This window comes from Parasteatoda tepidariorum, chromosome 3, assembly GCF_043381705.1.
Source record: "Parasteatoda tepidariorum isolate YZ-2023 chromosome 3, CAS_Ptep_4.0, whole genome shotgun sequence".
Lineage (NCBI taxonomy): Eukaryota > Metazoa > Arthropoda > Arachnida > Araneae > Theridiidae > Parasteatoda > Parasteatoda tepidariorum.
In genome coordinates, this window is record NC_092206.1 from 85,834,811 (window position 1) to 85,856,806 (window position 21,996).

Genomic DNA, 21,996 nt, shown 5'->3' on the forward strand with positions numbered 1-21,996 from the left:
TTTTTTTTAAATCATTATCATTTATAGACCCTATCTTCGACACTTTATGACTATCTTAAATTATTCATCAAGCATTAATCAAAGATTTTGATTAACTTAATTTATTTATACATATAATTGAGGTGTTATGCTAAGTGCTAAAATATTTCAATTACTAATTTCCATTCATCATAGAATTCTGTGAATTCTTAAAACTAACTTAACTGCTCATTTACTAAAGCTGATCAATTTTCAAGATAATTTTATACATAATATTATGTTTTCTGTAGAAAATACAAAGAAAGAAACAAATATTTACGTAGAGTAAAAACGCTGAGTTTTAAAATCTAAATAATTTGCTTAGCGTCAATAAATTAATGAATTGGATTTTAAATTACAAAATTTTTTTCGATATCAGTCATTGACTATACTATTTTAGAGGCGAAAAGAAGTTCAATATAACTTATAAATTGGCTACATACGATTTAAATATATATAGCTAGAATAGCATTTCTACTAATAATTAAATATTTGCTGTAAAATATTAAAAAAATTGTGATACTTTTTAATTGATAACTTATAAATTAGTCTTATTCAGGTATTATATACATGAAAAACTGTAATTGTATAAAAAATGTAAATTAATATAATCTTGCTATCATACGGTTTAAAAAACAGTTATACAGAAAGCTCTTTGAATTCTGCATAACTAGGAACACGTAGATTTTTGAATTTTGCAGATTATAGATCTTCAATTTGTGTAAATTTTCATTGCACACTTATTAGTTTATAAATTTATTATATTTAAATATATAGTATTTGAAGGTAACTAATTAAAATTTATAACAAATAGATAATTTATATTTGAGTATTATATTTTTTAATTTTTTTTTTTTAGCTTTCTCTAAATGCAGTATCATTTGATTTTTTTACACTCCTAAGGATGAGAAGATGGTGAATATTAGAAAATCAACAGCATAACTTTATTTCAAAAAAAATAAATAAATAAATAAATAAAAAAAAATACACAATAATTTTTTAAACAATTTAAAATTAAAAAAAAAATAATTTCACAAAAATTTTAAAAAACAATTTAAAATTAAAAAAACAAAAACAAAAGACTACTTCATTGTCTTGCCGTCTCTTGAAAATTTCATCTTCAGCTTCTCCAAGATCTACAAGAAATTACAATAGCCACATAAAAATATATCTTCATACACTTTACTATTAACTATAACTTTCCATTTATGTACTGTGTAACATAGACACAGAAAAGAGTAAAACAAATTATAAAAATGGCAATTGGTAGAAAATGTGTCAAAATTTGTTGGCTATGGCACACAAAAAGCCTATTTATTACTTTTCTTTCTATTTTTTTTAAGGATACAAAGGAATTTATCAACAAAAGAGCTATTAAAATACTTTTTATAGCAGTTTTCTCTGTTAATCTTTAAAACTGCACATAGATCATCATTAACAACATTATATTGACTAAATTGAGTGATAATTGTATTTACACAAGATCCAATAAGTTGGAAAAATACTTTTGAGGATATTGTTTAGGCAATCTCATAAAGACAATTCTTTGGAAGACTCTTAAAGATCAATTTTTTTTCAAAATCAAGGGAAGTTTTCCTGAAGAAGTACAAATGTTAGTTATGATACTTCACAATTCATAATTGTAACAGATAACTATTTTGAATACTTTGATAAAAATTAAAATTATTCATTTTAAAATGCTTTGAAATAAATAAGAATGCTTATAATTGTCTAGTAAAACAAACTTATTTTTCTTATACTGTTAATGATTTGGCAGATCTCAATATAACTTAGATATATTATCAGCAGTCAATCACAAGATTTTTTTTAACCTGTTTTTTTTTATTAATAAATATAACAGTCAACTTTTCATTCAATTTTCAATTATAATTCTATTTTCAATTTGAGTCATTATTCAATGTCAAGACAATGTAAAAACAACTTTTTTTTTATAATTCAGTTCATCATCAGTATAGATTCAGCTCACTATTTACACAACAATATATGTGTTATAGCAGTGTTTCCCAAACTTATGACTTTTGTGTACCCTTTCTAAATTTTTATTAACGCTGTGTACCACTAATAAAAAAAATCAATGTATTTTTTACTATAAAAAAATAGCACAAAGTTAAAAATCACAACTGGCTGTTAACACCACTAATTATTAACTGTTAACTCTGCAAGAAATAGCCAATAGAAAAATACGTAATCGTAAATTTTCATGGCTACCTTTGTTTTTAAATACATTTTTTTGAAATTTTCGTTTGTTGCGAGATAATTCGCATAAGAACATGTACCCCCACTAAACTGTTCCCGTACCCCTGGGGGTACGCGTACCACACTTTGGGAAACACTGTTNGTAAATTTTCATGGCTACTTTTGTTTTTAAATAAAATTTTTTGAAATTTTCGTTTGTTGCGAGATAATTCGCATAAGAACATGTACCCCCACTAAACTGTTCCCGTACCCCTGGGGGTACGCGTACCACACTTTGGGAAACACTGTGTTATAGGATGGTTGTTTATTAACTATTAACATAAGGTGTTGTGGGAATAGTTCAATTAGCTTGGCTTAGGTTAATACTCATTTGTGTTGTAATACCAATAATGTCTCCCTCCTAGTATTCCATTAATAACAACTTCTTAATTGGCTTTTGATCACACAGGTTGGGAGTTCTTAACTCTTTTGATTTGCTATGCTTCTTCTAGCATTCATTATTGAAAATTATACAAATATATATATACATATATTGATGAAAAATTGTTTTCGAGTGAGCCCTCTTGAAAATATTTTCTGAGCAAATATCTACTTAAAAGATTTTCTCTTTATAATTAACTGTTCCTTTGGATTCAGATACGTTTAATCTTACTCTGTCTGACTTCTTATCACATAAACAACCTTAAAATTTAATAGATTTTAGATTTACCTCCCTTGGCTAAAAGTGGAAAATAGAAACAGTATGGCAATAGGTTTTCCTCAATATTGATACACACATATAATTATCTTACTAAATTTATTCAAAATATTGCCAACAATAAAGTCATTTCAATGTTTATTTCATTGTTTACTATCAAGGTCACAAATTATTTTATAAATGAATAAAGAAAAAAAATAACATTAAAAAAAACACTCAAGACTTATGGTAAATGTTAAATTAAAATCATCAAAGCAATTTTACAAGACAATAATACTGATTCATTTCCAGTGAAAATAAATGCAGACCAGTCTGGTTTCAAACCAAAACCAGAGTAATTGAAATGATCCTTTTAATTGAAAAAGAAAACCTGAAATAACTTTTCCCATTCATAACTAATTTAGAACAATCAATGATTTTAAACTTTTTTAAAAAATCATTTGCTTAAATAAGAAAATGAAAAAAAGAAGTTTTGTAGTTATGTATATAAAATTTTCCAACATGGTATAATAAGGCTTAATTGGCATTTCCAATGATAAATTTATTAATTTCTAATTTAAAATTAAGGACAACAATTTTAAAACTTAATATTGTAATGTAACAGCTTTTATATATTTCGCTGCAAATTCTAATCATACCTGCAATCAAACAAAATAAAAACAGGCAGATCTTAATTAATAACACAACTCATTTACAGACTAAGTTTTCTTTTTCAAACATTCATTTACAAAATCATTTCAAAGGATTAATTGAATAATTTGTTTACTTATAAACAAAAAAGCAACATAAAAAAGAAAATCTTATGTTACAATGTTTAAAATAAATACAACTATTAAGTGTATGAAAATCAAATTTAACATGTTAAATAGTATACCATTCATAATGAGTTGAACTCTATTCAGATCTACATGTCCACTGTCAGTCACAAATCCCTGAAAATTTAAATAAATTTCTATAAGAAATAAAAACATAGATATTCATATTAATTAGAGAATTTTAATAGAAATGAATATTATTCATTATGAATAATTTTAAGATTCACAGAGTTTATGTAATAAATTGGATCTTAAGAGTAGGTAAATCTAGAAAAAATAGCACGAAATGTTGCCTATAAATGTGTGAAGTACAAAGCCACGTATTGGCGAAATTTCAATCTATTTTTTACACTGAAAACTTAGGCCTCATGATCTACAGAATATATGAGGGGTTTTATTTAGATCAATTTAGTAAAACCAGAACTAGCTTCATTTAAACTACCCTGTATGTTACTTTTTGACCATTAAATGTAATTTTTAACTGTAACTATATGTTTTAAATAAACTCTTATGGTATAAGACATAGATTAGAATATAGTAAGTTTTAAATTGAGACAACACTTGAGTTGGTATTATAAGTTTTAATTGTTATCGAACTTATCCTTTGTTTGTGAAAAACTAAGAAACAGCATTTATTACGTAAACAGCTTATATAAAAACAAGGAAAAAACCTCACAAAAATCCAAATTGTATGAAAAGAAAATTCTTTAAAAATCAAACTAGGTTACTCACTATAATTCGAAACAAGTAAACAGTTCATTAAATAAGTATAACAATGCACATTTTTCTAGAGAAAAAAACTTTAACATCTCATCATGAACAACTTTTTTTTAACCTTCTTTCTGTCTTTTTTTAAAAAAATAACAGTAAAATTCACAATGCATTTGAATTAACTCAATTTACCATGTGAGCAAATAAATTAAAAAAATATATAAATAAACATGAAAAAAATAATCAATATTAAATTAGTTTATACGCACCCCAGTTTTATATACTGCCTTTTTATAAAGATCAACCAAACGATCAATGGCTCCTTCTCTAAAAAAATACAAAATGTTAAAACATGGATATGCAGAATGTTTTATAATGACGACCTTTAATACATAAATTTAAAATATTCGTCAAATAAAATTTAAAAGTACACACATTAGCATTTGCAAATAAATATCTAAGTAAGGTAAATACAAAAACACAGATAATATTGAATATATCACCATAGAAGAAGATGGAATTTTAGACATGAAAATCAGTTTGATTGTTTCATGAAACTTGAATGTAATTTGTAAAAACCATCTTTTAACTCATTTTTGCTTCCATTTGTAACCAAATAGGATAAAACAGTTTAATTCTGCTTTCCTCATTAAATTAATAACAGATATATAAAGATTATAAAGTCATGTCAGATAAAATTTATAAAAAAGCATTTGCCAGAATATTTTTCACTTAATATAAAAATTAGGGCCAGAATAGCCTGGTTGGTAAGGCGTTAGGCACATATCCAAGAGGTTGTGAGTTTGATTCCTGCTGGCCGAAGCCCCCCCCCCCCCCCAAAAAAAATGGTGATGGGGGCTTGCTAAATCAGTCTGGGTCACTAAGTCCTCCAAGTTCCCATAACAAATTAATACTTCTGGGGGTACAGGATTGGAGATTGATCCTGCTCTGGTTCAGATCAAAATTATGATTGGTGGATGGATGGATGGCGTGTGAGTGTGTCAACGCTGTAAAACACGTGGTGACATATTTTTTAGGCAGAAGTTAAATTCTTGGCCATAGATGGAGCCACTGGAAAACGAGAAGAAGCAAACCCTCTGCCTTAAAATAGGCATGTTTGTATTAAAAAGTGGCATAAGATAGCGACAATATAAATAAAATTAAAAAAATTCACAAGCATCATTTATCATTGTAACACATTGTTTCATTCATTATTTTAAAGAACATATTTGCAACAAATATTTTATAATAATTAACTGATTTGGAATGTATTTGAGTAGGGTAAAGCAAACAGTTAACATTGCTTTCTTAAAAGAAATAAAAGTGAATAGATGCTAATAAAAATGCACTGAAAACTCAAGGCAAAGGACTGGCTCTCAATAAGCCAAATCAAAACTATTTTATGATAAATAATAAAAACAAGTTTAAAACTGCTTGCTAAATCAACAAATTACCCAAAAAAAATTCAATAATAGTTTTATTTGATGAATTTTACAGTTGACATAAAATATTTATAAAACATTTAATATCAAATCTTACTATCTTACATAGCAAATTTATAAGAGTTTCCTCTATCCGTATCTTTTCTTACATGGCAAAGCTTAAAAGTTTAAATGAATTCTAAATACATATAAAAAACTCAGTCTACAAAAACAATATTATAATGCATTATTTACCTGATTTCTAGAGATGGGAGATGAGGTAAAAAATCATTTCCAACAAAAAAGCACATAAATACCCAATCATCAATTGCTCGCTACAAACCAAAACGTTTCATAATTAAAAATAAATTTTTCAATTCATAATGCTAAAATGCAAACAAAAATAGGAAAATATTAAGTCAATAAATAGATATAATTCTATAAATAGAAATTTTTAAAAAAAACTGTGGTTGAAGGGTAAAAATATTAAAATATTTGTTAATAAATTAGAGAGCTTTCTTAGGACACACTGAGAATATAATCTACAGACAAAAAGGGGGTTGGGGAAGAAAAAAAAAGGTAATTTATTAACTACAAATGATATATTTATAGATATGCTTTTTTTTAATAGTATAACTATGGTTCATTACTGCTGTTTATTAAATTTTCCTCATTTTTTTTTTAAAAATATCCAATTCAAAAGAAAGTATATAAAAAGTTTTGAATTCTAATGGTTTGAAATAGAAGGAAAAAAAATAATTCCAAAGTCTCAATATGTAAAATTAAATTACATATAATACAGAAAATCTAATCTTAAAATAAATATTCAGTTGAATTCCACTATAATGAACCTTGGAAATAGTGAATGGATGGACATAGGGAAAAAAACTTAATAATTTACAAATAAATTTACCATCATAACCACAATTTCTATTGCCATATGCTAAAAAATAATTTTTTAAACAAATTGGATACAGTAAACCAAAATTTACAGTTGACTTTTTTCTTGGTCTGCATATAGTACACTATAACAGGCTTCAACTGTATCTTTTACAATTCACTTTAATATAGTAACTTGCCTAAACCTTATGAATAAAATATAATTAAGACAGAAGTATTTTGTATGAAGAAAAGACAGATAGTTTTGAAAGCTCAGTTGTACAGAAGAGATATACATTAATCACTCCCAAGAGTTCACATATTGATCCGAATTCTGAAGAGAACTTTTCAAAAAATTATATTCTAATTCTCGAACATTTATGTTCTTGTAATAAAAAAAAGACTCGTAGAAAGCAATTAAATATTACTAGCATTAGAAACTAATGTTTTTACAGTATTTTACTAGTTGCATATCATCTCAATTAAATACTTAAATTACAAATTTATCATGATTAACAAAAAACTGGGTCCATAATCTTTTTGTCAAAAACATTGTAGGCCTGCTTTTTAAATTAAAAGACTAAAGACATAAGTTATTCTAAACAATTGGCACTAAAATAAATATAATACTTCTATAATATTTATTATTATAATAATCATAAATATATAAATTTCTTTAAATAAATTTTTTTATTTTGAAAGCATTTTTTTTCCATTATTATTATTGTATACACACATATTTCTATTTCATCTTTATCCTATAATTCTTTTGTTGAAATTTTCCTGGCACAACATCCTTAATAATAAATGCAGTCAAAACAAGTTTTCAGTAATGATATATGACACCTTATCAACGTCATTTTCTCAAAAATTTCTTAAATGACAACTTGACAATTTTAAATATGAAATAATTCATTTTTTGAGCTGAGTAATACAAGAATAAAAAATTCAAGGATAAATTATCTAGGATATGCTTCAATTTAATACCTTTAAAGAATGCATCATAAGAAAATAAATATATAATAAAGAACATAATTAGGTAGTAAAATTGTATAAACAAGCAATATGTATAAACGAGCAATATTTATCTTACTTCTAAATCATACTGGAATGGTAAGTTTTCCATAGCCAATTCTTTAGCAAGATATTCTCGCAAGACATTTAAACGGATGAAAATAAACTCTGTATCAATTTCTAGAGGCTTTTCCAATTCATCAAACTGCAAATGAGAAAAAATCACAATGTGCACTTTTTCTGTTAATGAGTTACAGAAAATAGTTATTTGTTTAGGTTTAAGAATTTTCAGAAAGCAAATAAAGTTTCCTTTTCAAAATATTTGGATATATATTGATTTCAAAAAGTGTTGAGCGTTTTTCTTTCCAAATTTTCCAAAAATAGAATTTTTTTACAGTTGAGATAAGGGAATTATATTATAGGTTAAATATATTATCAAGTTTCCATTTCCAATATATAATTTAATAACAAAATTATTCTGAACTAGAATTAAAATATACTTTACTAGACATAAAGAAATTAAAAACATTTTAGTATGGGGCCCATATATTCTTTTTTGACTGCGGAGCCAATGGCTGCGGGTTCGAATCCCGCTCTGGGCATGGATGTTTCTCTCTGTGCTGTCCTCTGTTATGTGTGAATGTGGCCCACCCTATGAACGGGTTTGTGGCAGTGTGGCGTGGGTAATGTTGCTCGCCTCCGTGACTTAGGTTCACAGGTGCCCACTGGGTAACGCTAAATGAGCAACACTTCCGGCATCTTCCGAGGCGAAGAACGAGAGTTCAAGTGCCTGCCGTTATTTTAAAAATATATATATATATTCTTTTCATAAAACTTCAGATTTACTTACTTCACCTTGTTTCTGTTTCGCCCCTCCTGTACACTCTTTCATGTCATGACCTTAATAAATAGAAGGTAAACAATAAACAGTCAACAATAAAAAATTATTATTTTTTCAATATATTAATACCAACAATAAATATCAAAACATTGACATTTAGCTTTATATGACATATAATTACCGATTTTCTTTTTCGAAAAACTAATTAACCTTCATCATTGTTAAGGTACTTCCTATTCAAAATGTTTTGAAATCAATTAATTATCACAAATATTCTGTATTCTGCATCAGAAGGTGAAGAGCATCAAATGATTATTTGTCGATTTAATTGTAATATTTATGGACATCCAAACTTTTTCACCAAGATAATTACACAATATTCCGGTGGAAATGTTTGAAATAAATTAAGAGAATCAATTAACCAAAACTACAACTTACAATAATACCAGACAATACAGTTTTTGGAAGGTTTTTAAAAGATTAAAAAAATAGCTTCAGACATTATATATCTTTTCCCAATGAGCTTTAATAAACCTATGAATTTCTTATTTTTTTTGTAGTTTTGTGAGATTTTAAAGCACATAAGCTTTTTATATAAAATATTAATATCATATGTCAAGATAATCCAGCTTTCTTCCATAGATTTCTGTTATTTTAGAATTTAACAATTTTAGCTTTATTGAAAATATATTGCATATAAATTTCCCTTAACATAATTTCTTACAATTATGCAAAATTTTAGTTTCATAAAGGAATTTATGTATATATTTAAGCATCCATTTGTTTTGCTATTTTTAAGGGCATTTTGATTATGGAAATGTTTTATGTTCTTAAACTTTGGGTAATGCTTATAATTCAATTCAAACAAACTTTTTTTCATTGTTTAAAATACTTTTTTCATAAAACACAATTACACAGGATTTTTTTCCCTGAAGGTTGGAAGTATCATATCAAATAAATTAATATCAATAATAAATGGCGATTAATGAACCAAATGTATTAATGGCAAAAGCACAATAAGGTTGCTTTGTTGCAAAAAGGTTCAACGCTACTATATCTTTTTAGAATCAGACTTTTTTTTACCAATGTTTTATTAATAAAGAATATATTTAATTTTAATATAACTCCAGAAATAATTTATCTTTGCCATGACATTAGATAACACTTTTTCTCAATAAATTTGACAAGTTTTGTTTTGTATGTGAGTAACAGAGTTTATAAAAGTGGATTTGAACACCGATCAAATGATGGTGAGTTTGAGTATGCGTGTGTAGCTATCTTTCTGAATTTTTCATTAAAAAAATGCTTTGATTAATATTCTAACTATGACCATGGGATTCTTACTGCTTAGAGTGTTTTGCTGCTTATTTTCTCTTTTCAGGTTTTCTCCTAATGGCCACAAAAGTTTTGTAAAAAAAAAAAAAAAAAAAAAAAAAAAAAATATGCACAACAGCAAACTTTTAGAAGCATGTTTTAAAATTTACAACTTGAACAAAAATAAAAATTACAGTTTAAAGAAATTATTATATTAAATAAATAATAATTTAAATAAAAAAAATTTTTTTTATAAACATATTCAGCAATTTTACTTCACAGTATTAAACTTTAATGCTTGTTTCAAAATGTCATTACTTATTCAACTCTAAATTGAAATAATTTATTGTTAAAAGCTAATAAAAAATAGAATATTTTGTTAATAATTGCAATTTAGTTTTAATATCTTTAATGAAATTGTTTCATTAATTTTCAATGCAACTAAACTTTTTTTAACAGAATAATTTTTTTAACAACCCTTTAATTCACCATTTTTTTAAAATCAATAATTATTTAATTGTTAATTAGATTAAAATAATTTTAAATGAACTGCATAAAAAAATTGATTCAAACTTTTGAAACTGATGTCCACTATAGATGATTTGATTCTATCTCTTAAAAATAATAAACAAGTATATGATCCCTAATCCAACCTTTTTAAATTTTCTCAAAATAAATTATTGTCATGACATAAATCATTTACAAACATAAAGAAAGAAAACATTTTTATAATGTTATTCAAGAGTCCTAAAAATTTAAAAACAACAGATTTGCTAGGATAGGTAAGATAGTTCTTTCATTTTTGTATAATTTATGGATTTTGTAAACCAGGCTATCTTGAGACTTACCTATTTGACCACATAATTCACAGGGCCTTGGTTGATTTGGCTTAAACTCTTCTCGAATAATAGTGAAGTTGGGTTCATGCGTAGCTAAGCCTAAAATTAGAAGAAAACAATTAAGCATGGCGTTCTGTTGTGTAGTTAATATTTTATTTATAAAAATGAGACAAACAGGGTTTAATTGAATTTGATATTTAAATGCATAAGTCATATAAAAACATTAAAAAAAAAAATTTTTTTTTTAACTTTCACAAATGGTACTGGAAAAGAAAAATAAATATTTCATTTATATTTTCTAAATTAGCAACAAAATAAAGTTAAGTAGAAAAGATAACATTAAATTTGATTTAAAAAAAAGTGATAATTTTAAATTAGTTCTTCTTATTTTTTTCTTCTTTCTGTTCAGTTTTGATTAGTTTTTGATTATTTTTTTTCGGTATAAGATCAGTTTTGATTATTCTTTTTTACAGAAATTGCATCACTTAGGATAGTTCTTAAATATGCAGCAATCTGGAGAAGAACATTAATAAAAACAAAATCATAAATAGTAGAAATTTCTTTTATTTGTATTTTCTTGTAAGAATGAATAATTTTTATTTGTTTTATTTTTTATGTATAACAATATGCCATTAGCGTCTTAACAATTTGTCCCGTCTTTCATAATTTTGAAACTAAATAAAAAAATAACGTAAATCAACGAAGATTCATTAAATAATAATAAAGATTTAGAACAATTCTCCATTAGAACTTAGCATGCTTTGTTCAAGATAGCAGTGCCTCAGTTCAAATATAATTAGACTAAAATTGCAGAAATATTTCTTTCTTTGAAGAAAGAAAGGGAAAAACAAAAAATAAAAAACAATAATTCAGGTAAGAATAAGCCCTTGCTCTGGTAGTTGTGGTTCAACCAAATGAAATTGCATGCAACTTTCTCAACATCTCTTTCAATGACTTGACAGCTCTTTAATTGCCAAGGCATTCTTTATAATTTATTTCCCTTCTGTTACTTTTTGTCAAGGTGGTCACTATCAATGTCTTCAAGTCAATCCACCTTACTCAGGGCCCAGCTCTAATTCTGATTTCAATTGATTTAAAATTAAAGATTCTGTATATTAAGGAGGATGGGTTTCATTCAGCAGATGATTACAACAAATATAATTCAACTACCTTTGTAGTTTATAATATTTGCTTTTCTTTAACACTTAACTAAATTTTTGCAACTGATCTTTCAGCATTAGTTTATGCAAATGTTGCTGATTTGAGCAATTTTAACAAATTAGAATTTAAACCAACTTGGTGAAGATGGTTAATCTGGTAATAATATCAGAATTTCGATATTTTCAATACTGACACTAATATTTACCAAAAAACCATAACTAAATCTACAAAGAATTAACAACTCAGATACCTAAAGCAAATTTTATTGCTCAAACTATATCATTATTTGCAAAATTCTATTTTAGTTTTTAGATAGCTAAACTTGCTACCTTTTTTTATGGGAACAAAATTGAAAAATTAACTTTCATATTATAAATAATAAAGCTTTAGCAATAAAATATAAATCAACGAAAATACTTACCCAACATGATCAAGTCAGCTAAAAAAAAAGAAAGAAAATGATTAAATTAGTAGGAATACTTAACAAATATTAGATGGGTAATAACAAACAGTAATGCACATGCAAAACATATAACTTTAAAGTTAAGCATAAGGTTTCATTTTAAATAAATAAATAAATGAACAAATTCTGAATATTAAGTTAAACAATTTTATATTTGATTTAATTAATTTCAACTTATTATGTATTGCCTTACATATTACAATATTGACTGTCTAATTTTGTATTACATGAAACTACCTTAGCAGCAAAATANGGCTCAGTAAGGATTCAAAGAACCTTTATTTTTCCGATATTGGTCCTATATAGAATTTTATAATTCACCCAATATTTTACAGTTACTTTACAACCTATTTCGGCTTTATATAGAGTTGACAGATTCACCCAATATTTTATTCAGCTAACTAGGCCCTATGTGTAGGCCTATACAGGACCAATAATAATAATCTGGACATTCCAATATTGGTCCCTTGGTGCATGTTCATTTAGGACCCACAATGAGCCCAACTGGGGCCAAGGCAAAATTGTTGCCAGGATATATTACTGTTCCACTTATTTGCTATTTTAATAGGTATTTTTTTTAAAAAAAACTTCTATGCAGCAGTAATAAAATTTTGAATCTCGGAAAAACAAAAGAGCCATATCTATTGTTCAATTTAAGTTCAAACTCAGATTTGAAGTTAAAAACACTAGTAGACTTTTTCTTTTTGCAAAGTGGCATTTCATAGATTGACAGTGATCGAGAATATTCTTAAATAAATAGAGCGATGAAAATAGTTTTGACATAACAGCAATTGCAAAAATTGATTTTAAACTTAAGAGTCCGCTTTAACTTTAAAAACCGTATCCAGCAAGCTTTTGAGTAAGTTATAGTAACAAAAATAGATGCCATTTTTAAGCGATACTTAACAATATCTTTAATTCATATTATTAATTCAACTAACAACAATCAGATAAATCTAGTATTAAACAGTGAAAAATATTTCAAAAAGTGAAATATTTGATTTCGAAATAGGTGAGTTAGATCACAAATAGGATGATAAAAAAAACAAGCGTAATTGGCTAATTTACTGACATGCTTTGCAAAACTAAAGGCAAAAATTGATTGTCTTACATAACTTTTTCTAGAAAACTAATAAAACATTAAAACTTTCAACTAGTTTTTACTTTGGTGGAATAAATGATAAAAATATAACTAAATAAAAACACATTATTTTTAGTATGCATTAGAACACAGTAATCAAAAACAAATGCATTAAATTTGTAGATTTAGGAAATCATTTAAGAGATAAATTATTCAATATTAACTTGAGTCTTTTTATGAGTGAATTTTTAAAATCAATGTACAAAAGAAGTGCTACATTTTCTGTTTGTAAAAAAAGGCAAAAAACACATAAAAGAAAATAAAAGTAATAAATACCATCTGCTCCACATAGACAATGACGAGTGTTTGCATCATGATCAGGATTAGCTGCATACATTTTTAAAATAAATATTAATGAAACAAAATAAAAAATGAATGATTTTACGTAATATAATTTCATTGTTAAAATACATTTACAATTCATATTAAAGTAGTTTAAGACAATTGCTTACAAGAAACATATGTGAGTAATTTATACAGTATAATTAAACAAAATTGCCTTCCCATAGAAAAAAAGCTAAAAACCTACAATAGTTATTTGGGAAAATTAAAAATACACTTAATTTAATTTCAACTTGGTAAAAAAAAAAATTCTGAATTCACATCTTAGTTAATTGATATCATCCTTATTAAAGCAATACATTAATAAATAGTGATTAGAGGGGAAAAGACTGTGATTTTGAAAAACTGAGGTTTGATCCCTAATGGTGGCTTGAAGCTCATTCAGCTTCAGATCAATGGATACCAACTTATCTGGGAAATAAAGGTGGCCTGTGCAAACTGCTGACCAAATTGCCACAATCATGCCATTGGTCAAGAAGTTGCAGAGCCTTAACCTCTATGACCCCTCTGGTCTATAACAGACAATTGCGGGACTACTTCATTGATAAAATATTAATTTATATATTGTGTTTTACTGCAATCCAAATGTTTCTTACAATAACTCAAATGTTCAGTGGAGTTTGTTATTTTCAAAAAGTTGTGTATTCTCATTTTAAGATTCTCCTTTATAAAGATAAGTTGATTTATCTTTCTCAATTAGTTTATTTATTTTTCTGAAGATATTGGTACATGAAGTAAACTCAATAATCTCTTATAAACTTGTGAAATCTAGGAGTAGATTTTCTTGATAATTACAAGTATGCTGTTGGAATTATCAATCATGAGCAAAACAATTTCTTTCTCTAAAGTATTACCGGTTTTAAAGTTATTTTATTTTGCAAGAAAAAAAAAGTACTTAAAATAGTTTAATGTCAAATTATTAATAAATGTCAACATAATGAAACACAAATACTTAACAGTGCAAAAATATTTTCATCATAGTTTAAATTAAAACAGCTACGTATAGACATAGACAGTTTTGTTTCAAACAGAAATTGTTTTGCAGGGGCTTTGTTAAGATTATTCCATTTTTGAAACCATAACAAAATGGAATGAACTGGTCAAAACCCCTACAGAATTTTTTCTTTTTTGCAAAAATGATAAGAACTTTTTTTAATTAATATTTTTACTTCAATCTTTTAATTAATTTTATTTTTAGACTACAAACACCTAACGTAAGTACAAAGGACTGGACATACATCATTGAGTTCACTGTAAAACATATACAGTCTAACTTATGTTGTGAAAATGTAGCCAATATTTTTTTACAAAAATTAATACAAATTCACAGCTTTAAAATAAAAAAATGCAAAATTCAAGTTGGAAGCTTTGCGTTGGTTAAATATTCAAACGAAACCTACTTATTCATTAGCAGATATAAGATGTTAAATAAATACTTTTTAAAGATGTCATATATAAACAGGCACAGCTTTAGGCAAGTGGTGAGATGGAAGAGTTGCTTTAAAAACTCTAATTGAACTTTGTTTTTGTTGCTATGAAATAGTCTAATTTTGAATTATATACAAATAATAAACAAATGGTTAATAAAGTAGAACGTTTAACTTACACCGTTGTCTTCTAATGTAATCCATTATTTTATGTTCTCCTTCACCAGGCACATTTGCATCAGACAGAATAACTTCAATATTTTTCCAACCGGGATCACTGTTTAATCTGTCATGAATGTAATAGTGAAGGCACTTGGCAAGACGTGCCATAAAAGGTGTTCCCTACAATAAAATTAACAAAATAAATATAAAGTAAAAAACACAAATACAAAAAGGATTTTAATATGAATTGTTTGGATGGGAAATAACTGATTTGAATAGACAAATAATGAAATATAAGCTATTCTAAACAAAAATAATACAAAAAAATTATACTATTTACTAAAATCACACTTGTAAATTAAAAAAAGCATAAATAAAAAGAAATTAAATAAAAAATGATTGCAGGGCTTTCAGCAAAGTTAGCAACAACAATAATAATAATAAAAGTATATATATTTATTACAAAAACATTTAAAATAGTAGTCAAATTCCCCATTGAAAAATAAAGTAATAAATTATTCAATAGTTTTATTTAATAGGAGATAATTAAAATAGTTTACATGTGGCATGTAGTTTTAGCTGGAAAAAGAACAGATTTTTTTCATTGCTCTGATCTAGAAACCTGATTGAGCGAGGGAGATAAAGAGTAACGAAAAGAAACTCTTCATTGGCTCAACATATTTATTCAGACATGCAGAAAATGATTATGATGCTATTACAAGTAAATTTCCAGATAATGTTCACAATTTGATGTTCTAATGCAATTTTTTTATTATATGCCAGCTTTGCTTATCATTTTGGTATTCACATTTAAAATTAGCTTACACATTTAAATCACTTTGCATAGATACACAAAAGTAAATAATCTGGAAGAAAAAAATGTGGTTTTTAATAAAATTTTGTTAAATTATTATTTAGCCCAGCATAAATACAAAACGTACTTAATAATCGTCGAACTATTTAAAACTCTGAGCATTGATTTCAGTTTTATTTATAAACTTAAGCTAGTGACTGCCTTGCAACAAACACTGGTATCTCCTATGTAATTATGAGAGAAAATTTCGTATATTACTGCCTTCAGTAGAAAAAAAAATGCTTAGTATTAAAGACACTCTGATTTTCGATAAATGATAAATGAACTACAAATATTATTTTGTGATACTGATAAATAAATATTAGAAGCTTGTTACTAAAAATACAACACATTTATGACATTAAATTTTTCAAACTAAATGAAGTACTTACTGGGGTTATACAATTACTATCAAAATGTTCTTCTTTAGGCTTTGCTGGAGGTAGTGAAATACCCTTGTCTGCTAATTCCTCTCGCAAACGAGCAATCAAGTCTACTTTTTCTGTTGTTTCCTTAGCAGCACGAAAACGTCTCGATCTTTGTTGGTTCATTTTAGCACGTGGAGCCTAGAAAATATGCAAGAGTTTATATGAAGAACTTCAAAAGACAAGAGTTCAAAGTAAAATTGCAAGTTACTTACTACACCATCTATAGCCATGTAGAGTAGGCGTCTAGGTCTAACAATGTTAAATATTCTGTCAATGTACTCAAAAATAGCAATCATCATTTCTTCCTCATCTTTTGGAGCAGCTCTAAAAAATAATAAATATACATCAGTGACAGAAAATTAGAATGAAACTTTTAAAAACAAAATTTTGTTTGCTTGCTATAAAACTGCTTTGGTTTACTAAAATTTTAATCTGATCATCAATACAGGAAAGAAACATTTTGGTAACATAGACGAGAAAGAATAACATTTCAAGAAATTCGATGCGGGATACACAGTGTTTTCACTACAGCGCGAGAATCTCGCATATTTTTTTCTTTTCTCGCATTAAAAAATGATTACCGCGAAAAATTCGCGCATTCTATAAATCACTTTCAAAATTCTCGCATTTTGGAAAAAGCTTCGAATTACGTCATTTAGAATAAAATCCGTTTCACTTTTCTTACTGGATCTTTCATTATTTTCAACATCTGCCCCATTATCTAGCTTCCCTATTTACCAGTATTGTTCAGAACCTTTTCGAACAACAGAACACAACCACGGAACCCCTTTCAGAACACATTTCTCTGCAACCACGTGTTTACCGTAGGTAAGGTTTCTTCATGTAAGACGTTCAAATTTTTTATGCACTTATGCAAGATGGACAAATACCTTGTAAAGGCAAAATCTTCTATGATGATGCATCAAAAATATTCAATGCGTTAAAAAATAGAAGACGTTAAAAATGTATTATAATTAAAGAAATGATTTTTTTTCAAGAGTTTTTTTGTTTTTTTAGAAATCTCACTTAACTTTTTTAAATCTCACCCTGTGTTTGAGAAAGGGTGAGAAATTCTCACCCATTTTTTCTCTATGATGAAAACACTGGATACAGCACTGTATTTTATTAACTTCATGTTAATTAGCATTCTAGCTTATGTTGAGAAACTTAGCTCAACTTTAACATGCCAGTTTCCTTTAAAACAACAAGCTGGCGTAGATGTCATAGGTTACATGTGTGGGTATCTGTGATCGTCTTCTTCTTGAAGTGCAAGTACCCAATTAGTTTAATCAGAACAGCAAAAATTCTGATGCAAAGAAAAAGTTTACATTATCTAGCATAACGTTTAACACTAAAAAGCGAAATGTCTAAATTGTTTGTAAACAGTAAAAAAATAAATAATTAAACATTAAGTTTTGTTTTACGCTTAAAGTTTTAGAGTTTTTGTTTCACAATAAAACATACTTGTTCTCAGGATGGCAACAAGGATGAATAATACCATTCATATCTAAATATAAATTATCAAATTCCACATCATTGGGATTTGGTTGAGAAGAGTCATTTGGAATTTTAACTCCATCAATAATTTTACCCTGAAAAAAATAATAAAAAATACATGTATCAAAATTGTAAATTGTTTTGTAGAAATGACTTATATTACACTGAACTATGAAATAGCTTAAAGAGAAAATATACATACTTTTTCTTCAACACAATGGACAACTATTGAAGGATACTTCTTACTCAGCCAGCGGAAAAATGCGGGTACTCCCATCTTAAATAAAAACCTGAAATGAACAGCAAAAGTTAAAAATCACATCAAATAAATTATTATTAAAAGGTTAATCAGGGATACAAAATTAAATTCTTTAAATACAATTAAAAATCATGCTTTTTTTTTCTTGAAATAGCATACATGATGTGTAATAAACACTATACTTTAAGAGGATTATACTATTTCATTCAAAACTGATTTTTGAAAGATTTCTGTTAGTGCCTGCACCAAAAAGGCCTCCGAGTTTGTGTAACATCTAAGCAAAAGCAGACCAAAAATTAAAGAAGAAAGAAATCAGAGAACAACAAACTTGAGATAGATAATGTAAAACCACCTCCCACCAAACTACTGTTTTACTAATATATTGCAGTGTTTTCCCTTAACGTTTTTAAAGGGGGCCCCGCCTTTTGACCCTGGTAAAAAATATCCGCTTCACCTTTGTCGTAAAAATAAGCCGCCAGCCCGTAATAATGTTTAAAACTGTTAAAGTTTAATAAGATTTTTCTTATGTTATTTAGTTGTATAGTTAAAATTTGAATGATATTCAGCCCCTGAGATATATACTTAAAATACTTTTTCTTTCAATAATCTGGAAGAAAAAAAAACATTCTTAACTTGCATTACATAATGGTTAGAACTAATATAAATTCCAATATGAACACTCATCACTGTTTTGATTTTGGAACTTTCTAGAGAGCATAAATAAGTGAATTTCTTAGAATAATTTGAAAACACTACATAAAAGAATTCAGAAAAGTTGGAGTTGAGGCTTTTAACTTATCGATCAAGGCAGTTGAAATAATCCTTACATAGGGAAGATTTTCTTATCGGGCCCTGGGTCAAAAGAATCGCCAAGTTTAGGCAACTTCAAGGCAGTGGGATGTGAGAAATTAGATGGGGGTCTGTCTAGGTTTTTCTAAAAAGTACCTATTTTGTGAAATTTTAGACGTAATTTGTGAAAATTAAAAATTATATTATAAAATCAACACAAAAATATGGTAAAAATATGGATATATTGCTTTGAGTATTATTTTAAGAGGGGGATTTTTTTTTTTAGAATACTGTATTTCAAAAAATATTGGAATCTAAAATAAATTTGTTTTTCTTATGTGAAGGGGATATTTCCTCAACATAATCTATCACAACAACTACAGCAATAAACATCAAAATCTCAATCATATACATTTTACCATCCTCAGACATACGTAGGAGATAATTCCGTATTGTGATCTGCTACACAAACAACAACTGCCACGTCACCAAATAGATTTTAAAGAGGAAATTTTTTTTAAAAAAAAAGGCATATAGAGGTTTGTCCGGGGACGGCTATCAGTTATACCCTTTCAAGTTGGTCCTTTTCTGTGATGCTTTTTTAAGCTCCTCGAGAGTCACCGAGACTCGGCAAAGGGTGGACATTAGAATAGCCAACCTCGTGGGGAATTTTATAAATAAATCTCGCCAAACTAGGCGTTCAGAAGATATTTTGAGGAGAAAATTTTGAGCGTCCGATAACACTACCAAAATTCTTAAATCCGATTGGTTATTTGATATGTATACCAAAGCGAAAGTTGGATTTCGTTAGGAAAGAGGTAAAAGGGTTTATTTTTTTCGCCATTTATGCTTCTGATCTCTTGCTGTTGCATCATTCTTATTATTTCAGTTTTTAATTTGACATTAGATTTTTTTTTTTTTTTTTTGTGAGGTGAATGACTGTTGACCGGTCAAATGTTGTGTGGTACTGGTTCAAAAGATGAGCCAACAGAAAAAAGGAAAGCTATTTTTAATTCGATTAAAAATATTTTAATAGATTTGTAATAATTAAAAATAGTTTTATTTAATAAACAAAAAACAACGTTGATCCCAGCAATAATAGCAAACTTGGGGAGATTTCAAAAAGTCGCCAAGACAGGGGTCTGTCTAGGTACCTATTTTGTGAAAATTTAGACATAATTTGTGAAAAATTAAAAATTTTATTACAAAAACATGGTAAAAATATAGATTTAATGTTTCTTAACGGATACAAAAACAAATTTTTAAGGAAAAGTATCTTGTGAAGCTACCGTTTTTCCTAAAGTCAAATTTGTGAAACTACCGTTTTAAATAAAATTGAATTTGTGAAGGTACCGCTAAACGGTAGCAAATTCGGCCTGGACAGACCCCTCCAAGAGGTGGGCAATTCTAGGATTTTACACTCGGTGATTATTCTACCACAGATCACAATATAAAAATCTTTCCTAAACGATTAAGGAAAATTTAAAAAGTAAAAATTAAATTAATAAATAAACCAAGAAACAATTGCATAACAATAAACACAAATTATGGTAAACCGAAAGTGACATAATATCCAGCAACAGGGTTTCAGCAAAATTGTACAATTGAATCAATCCAAGGGGTCCCCGATCCTACACGAAACCCCCGATTACAATCCTCAAGGCATTAAATGGATTTTAAATTATAATTTTTTTTAAAAGAAAAACATGTAACGGTTTGCCCAGGGAGTTATATCCTTCAAGTTGGTCCCTATGTGATTTTTATTTTTTAGCTTTTTGCGGGTCGCAGCCATAAATTTGTCAAGACTTGGTGATTATTGTGTCTCAAAACACGACAAGGAAATTTTTCCTAAGTGAATATTACATCAACAAGTAGTTCAATTAAAGAATATAATAGAAATTTATACAATGATTGTAAAAGAAATGTAATAAATTTCAGGCTTAAATAGATATATTGAGAGAATTAGTAACGTTTAAGAAGTTTTAAACACTTGTTATTGATAAATTTAACAAATTACTTTCAACAAATTTAATTTAAAAAATGTGTGTGATGTTCTTAAGTTGGTTACATTAAAATTTCAAAAGCATCAAGCACACAATGAATTTCATACAAGAGAGGGAAAAAAACCAAAACGTAAAAATTACTATTAAATGAGTATTATATCCAAATTAATAACTTGGCAAGTAAAGTTTTTAAATATTTAATTTTATTTTTGTCAACAAAACAAGAAAACTCACCGCAACCTAAATACACAACACTTCACTTCGATTCGTTTTTTTCTGACATCTTATTATACTAATTCTTTGTTAAAATGCTCATGTCAACCGTAATGTTTTTTCCGGTTTTGGGAAATAACATTGTCGTGACATCTAACGCTTAGTATCAAAACTATTTTAAAGGGTTAAATTTGCTGAACACTGCACGTCATTTTTACAAACAATAACCTTAAAAACATTTTGGTCAGCAGTCGGATGCTCTAAGGATCTCATAGCGATGGTCCTCCTCAAATCTGTATGGAAAAAAGGCATATATCTTCCAAAAGGATGAAATACGGAAGCTTTGTAGAGCAGCTGCAACAATATATTCCAAAGACTTAGCCAATATTTAATTATTTGTTGTTTTATTTGTATTGCTATGCAGCAGTACGTTTGGTTTTTATGTATTACTATGTTTCAGCTTCAAGTTATTAAAAAATTGCAACTCTTCTT

The 21,996-nt window shown here is 27.2% G+C and overlaps 1 protein-coding gene across 1 annotated transcript in view; it reads right to left on the reverse strand.

Moving 5' to 3' along the window:
- LOC107436845 (5'-3' exoribonuclease 2 Rat1) overlaps positions 1–21,559 on the reverse strand; it is an 89,145-nt gene extending 67,586 nt beyond the window's left edge. Inside the window, 15 exon segments of the mRNA XM_043047471.2 lie at positions 1,105–1,154; positions 3,807–3,864; positions 4,728–4,785; positions 6,135–6,214; positions 7,852–7,977; positions 8,623–8,672; positions 10,776–10,865; positions 12,349–12,366; positions 13,808–13,858; positions 15,480–15,642; positions 16,708–16,881; positions 16,956–17,067; positions 18,208–18,335; positions 18,443–18,530; positions 21,433–21,559. Of these exon segments, the coding sequence (XP_042903405.1) occupies positions 1,105–1,154; positions 3,807–3,864; positions 4,728–4,785; positions 6,135–6,214; positions 7,852–7,977; positions 8,623–8,672; positions 10,776–10,865; positions 12,349–12,366; positions 13,808–13,858; positions 15,480–15,642; positions 16,708–16,881; positions 16,956–17,067; positions 18,208–18,335; positions 18,443–18,517 (1,233 nt within the window). The 5' untranslated portion in view covers positions 18,518–18,530; positions 21,433–21,559.
- Positions 21,560–21,996: the final 437 nt, after the last annotated feature.